Genomic DNA, 4,809 nt, shown 5'->3' with positions numbered 1-4,809 from the left:
AATTTTAAGAAATCAACTTTACTTTCGTAAGTTGGATAGGAGAAAAGAAATTAATAAATAAGGAGAATGAAGTGAGTAAATTGTGAGATTCACATAAATTAAATATAATAAATATAAAATTGAAGTCTACTTCTTACTTTAATATTAGATTTATGGATAATTTATAATCTCTTGCTTTTAAAAGTTCTTACTTTAATATTAGATTTATGGATAATTTATAATCTCTTGCTTTTAAAAGATGAAGTATATTTTTAATGTCTAAACTTTAACACAAAATTAAAATTTGTTTTTGTTTAAAATTTTAATATATTTTGTTTCTCAAATTTTAAAATTAAATAAATATAATTTTTTTAATTCAATTACATAACATGTTAAATACATTTCATTTCATGTAAGCATTTAATTTCTTTATCTCACGTTTTTCCTTTAATATCTATATTGAAGTACTATATTGTTCATTCGTTCATTCCTAAAATTTATGAATCAAAATCTATCAAATTTTAAACATAAATAAATTCCAATTTTGTGTCAAATTAAAATCATAATTCACCCTTTTTAAACCTATCCTACCACATGCTGTAAGATTGACTTAAAAAGTCAAATTTTTAAGATGAATCTTGTAATATAGAATGAAGCTAGGTTTTTATTTTGAAATTCTTTCGTGTGTTTTTCATTTTAAAACAGTCCTTTGCGTGTGTGTTTTCGGTTTGAAAAATTGGGCATGATGAAAAATGTTAAGAAAATAGAAGTAAACAAGTGACGAGAAGCTTTGTTCTTGAATTTCATGCATTTGGGAGGTTCTTAGAGCAGTTTATGATGGACAATTACAAGCGTTGATGAATGTAGATGATAGAGTAGCATCATTTTATACAAAGGAAAGAAGGAAAGAAGCATGGAGAAAAACAACACAAGTAAAAGATGGAAATTAGTTCAAATGAGAAAACAGACAATAAGATCAAAAGAAATCAATATCTAAATAGTTACCAGAAGGCTTCACTCCAGGAACCTTTTCAGCTGCTGCAAGTGCTTTCATGGCCTGTCTGGGAACCTCTGGGGGATTTGCACATCGGATCAGTGCCCAGTTAACATTATGAAAAAATGGATGTTGTTTTATCTCTGTGGCTCCACGTCTGTAAGCAAGCCGATTCTGAGGTTCTTTCACAAGTAAACCTCTGATCAAGTCCCTGGCAGCAAAGCTCACAGAGGGAGAATCTGGAAATTTCAAGGGCTGGCCAACAACATTGAACAGCGTTGCACGGTTCGCAGACCCTTTGAACGGCGTTCTTCCGAACAACAGCTCGTACAAGAATATCCCAAATGTCCACCAGTCCACAGCACTGCCATGTCCTTCACCTTTGATGATTTCAGGTGCCAGGTACTCGTGTGTTCCCACAAAGGACATTGATCTAGCATTGGTGGGTTCGGCAATGAGCTCCGGAAGAGGGGTCACCTGATTCTGCACATCATTCTTTGGCTTCAACTTTTTTTCTTTCTTGGATTTGCCTGAGAGAAATCGTGGTGTGAAACATGATGGTTGAATGCAGTCTGGCTGAATTACACAACTTGGCTCAATGCACGCAGGCTGAATGCAGTATCCTGAGCTTTTTGTTTCCAATGTAGAGTTTGATGACTTCACCAGAGTTGGACTTACGGCACACCTTAGAGACAGATCAAAATCTGAAAGCATTATATGTCCATCTTCTCTCACCAACACATTCTCAGGCTTCAGATCTCTGTAGATGACTCCAAGCATGTGCAAGTACTCCAAGGCAAGGAGAACTTCTGCCACATAAAACCTGCACGGTACAGATTAATCAAATGACATAATCAATTTTAGTTATTCACGAAGAAAAAATGAAAAACAGAATTTTAACATTCTATAACATGGAAAGAACACCTAGAAAAGATATTAGAGAAAGGCAAGTCAGGTAACAATCACAAGCATTGGAAGTGTCAAGAAAATAGAGATTGAAACTTGATTGTGGGAAAAGGTGGAAGTAGTAAAGTAAAAGTAATTATGCAGGCAGAAAAAGAAACGGTCCAGTGTGCAGCAGGCTAGCGTATTTTTACAATTTTTGGCAGAAATCCACAAAGAGACTTGAAAAAAGCTTGGAAGGTTTTAAAACAATAAAGGGAGTGGAAAAGAATAAAGCTTGGGCCATGTTTTGATAAATATAAGGATTTTCTCCTGGTCCTTCAACAGCAATGGATAGTAACTAGAGTGTTTTGTGACAGTCCAGCTTTTCATTTATATGTTAAAAATCTCAGCCAGGCTCCCTTATTCTTGTAGAGAAAGACAGAGATTTTCTAAAATGATACAGTTTTCATACTGGTTCTACAGATAGAAAACTTGATTCCATGACTCCAAGGAAGGAAAATACAATTATCTAATGTCTCTGCATGTTGTATGTGGATAGAACTGATGTTGCAAGCAAGGAAAATGAAATGGCTAACCTGGCAGCAATCTCAGAAAAATACTTCCCAGGTTGTCTTTGCCTGAGTGCATGCAAGTCCCCACCAGGGCAAAACTCCATTACCAAGCAGGAAAACGTCTCTGTCTCAAAGTGTGTGTACAATGTGGGTAGAAATGGATGATCTAGAGACTGCAGTATCTCTCTCTCTGTCTGAGACCTAACAAGCTTCTTGCGACTTGCCAATTCAGTTTTGTTCATTACTTTCATTGCAAAACAAGTCCTAGTGCCACTTAGTTCAGCTAGATATACACTTCCTATGTCTCCACATCCCAATTTCTTCAACAACCTGAAATGTCTCATTTCCAACAACCCATCACGGGCTCGAATGGCTTGAATTGCTTCCCATCTTATATCATTTGCCTTGTGAGGCTTATACAAAGCACTGCTCAGACTACTAGTGCTGCTCTCATCACTAACGTCACTTCCAGTGCTGCCTCTACAGATGCTGGTTTTCCTGCTCTCGTTAAATTCACAGGAATTGGTAACTTCTCCACTTTCAACTGACTTATCAACACTAACACATTCACTGGCTCCAGTGTTGCCAAAGCTTTCCTTGGCTTCTGAATAGAAACTATTCTGAGGACTTGGACAAAAGGTAATCTCTGATTCAGAGTTGCCTTTAGACGAATCACAATTCTTGGAAGCATTTAACGGTTGCTTGATACTTAACTTAGTTTCCATTTTGGAGATATTCTTTCCTAAACAACTTTCAACAGCTTTATTCAGGCTCACATACTCAGATTTTCCATTTGTGTTATATTGCTGCTTCTCCATATTCTGCATTCCATAGTTATGCTGACTGGATGATGCCCCATGATTTCTTGATGTGCTTAACGGTGGCCGAGATGGCCGGGGAATCCCTGATGTTGAAGGAGGATCATGATCTACCACAGAAACTGAATTCTCAACTTCTGCTAAAGAATCCAATCCATTAACAGGCGAACCCATTAAGAAATCCTTGATGAGCTGCAAAATCCAACTCAACGCAGTGAATTACTGAGATTTACTCATTTGAAAGGCATAGAAACAAAAACAACCACTTACAAAAAATCCCTTCTACCACTTTCTTACTCTAAAGAAATAACACAGGTCAAAAATAGAAAGAAAATTAAAACGATGCAGAGTGATATTCAAACGACCAGATAAAGAAAAGTATAAGAAACTTTGCAAGGGACCTATTTTAGATACACATACTAGAACACCACCCAACTGAACGGAATCCATTAGAAAGAAAACGGCTGAACCCAAACGCAAAGCATCAAATCAAATTCAGTCTTTCAACCCAAAAGAAAGAAAAGCATCAAGGAAACTCTCAAAGGCTTCCAGATATCAAAATTTCTTTCACAAAACTCACCAAGAAATCGAGTTCCTCCTTGATCAACACCACACAAACCAGAACCATAACATCGCAAAACCAACAACCCCTTTGTTTTTTATTGCAAAAATGCATTAACTTATAACAGCGCCCAAGTTAAAGTTTTTGTTTTTGTATCCATTAGAAGCCACCTTCAGCTTTTCTTTTGTTACACTACAGGAACAGTGATTTAAAGCCACCCCATAAAGAAAGGCAGCAAAAGGGTATGAGTAGAAAAAAGAAATAAACAAATAATCGAGAACAACATGCATACCTGATCAAAGCAGAAAAATGGCAATGAAATTGGATAGCAAGAAACCTTGTTCCATGGCTATGGATTCCACAAGCTCTGTGTGAGTTTGCTCTAAACAAAGCGAAACTACACTCCAAGAAAGTGAAGCAACTTTGGTGTGCCTTTCTGCAACTCTGAAGAGCCTCAGATCCAATCGAAAAATAAAGGGACAAGACAAATGAAAACTGTAACAATAATTACAGCGATATTAATAATAATATGTTGTTTTAAGTTTTTAGTTTTTCTTTTTCTTTTCTTTTTTGCTTTTCTGTTAGTTTTTTGGGGATGATGCAGGGCGTGGCTTTGTGGAGTGGGAATTGCAGAAAACGAAGCCAACCTCACAAGCAAAGCTAACCAATTAAAATAATTGAGTGCAGTTCCTTATCTTAATGGTTATGTATGTGTTCCCTCTAAAAGAAACCCAACCTTGTATAGTTTCTTGTTCTTGTTTTCTCAAAATTTAATGCATTTTTTTTAGAGCATATATTGTGAGAAGGGAAATGGGTTGGAACTGCCGTGGGAAACTTTCATTCTCAACTTAAGAGGCACTTCTTCCAATTTTTTTTATTAGTCTGATATGCTTTTAATTTTTATAAATATTATGATTTACTGAGATCTCTTAAGTTTAAACAATCATTGGCTTTAATATTTTGTATAATTTACAGATTTTCGAAGTGTTCAATTCTTTT

At 35.9% G+C, this 4,809-nt stretch overlaps 1 protein-coding gene across 1 annotated transcript; it reads right to left on the bottom strand.

Annotated features, from left to right (window-relative positions):
- Positions 1-757: 757 nt before the first annotated feature.
- On the bottom strand, positions 758-4,393 carry LOC114185153 (protein kinase PVPK-1-like). The gene is made up of 3 exons (XM_028072708.2): positions 4,103-4,393; positions 2,455-3,440; positions 758-1,796 (listed from the first exon to the last, which is right to left on the bottom strand). The coding sequence occupies exons 2-3, from the start codon at positions 3,420-3,422 to the stop codon at positions 956-958; spliced, it is 1,809 nt and encodes a 602-aa protein (XP_027928509.1). The 5' UTR covers positions 3,423-3,440; positions 4,103-4,393; the 3' UTR covers positions 758-955.
- Between the last annotated feature and the right edge of the window lie 416 nt (positions 4,394-4,809).

The sequence above is a fragment of the Vigna unguiculata genome, chromosome 5, assembly GCF_037176805.1.
Source record: "Vigna unguiculata cultivar grain cowpea cultivar isolate G323 ecotype 2 chromosome 5, ASM3717680v1, whole genome shotgun sequence".
NCBI lineage: Eukaryota > Viridiplantae > Streptophyta > Magnoliopsida > Fabales > Fabaceae > Vigna > Vigna unguiculata.
This window is presented reverse-complemented; position numbering and strand designations above follow the sequence as displayed.

Bases quoted from the DNA above. Each gene is read 5' to 3' on its own strand.
- LOC114185153 (XM_028072708.2), bottom strand. From the start codon at position 3,422: ATGGGTTCGCCTGTTAATGGATTGGATTCTTTAGCAGAAGTTGAGAAT. The intron at 1,797-2,454 runs GTTAGCCATTTC...TGTACCGTGCAG, and splicing joins TTTTCTGAGATTGCTGCCAG to GTTTTATGTGGCAGAAGTTC.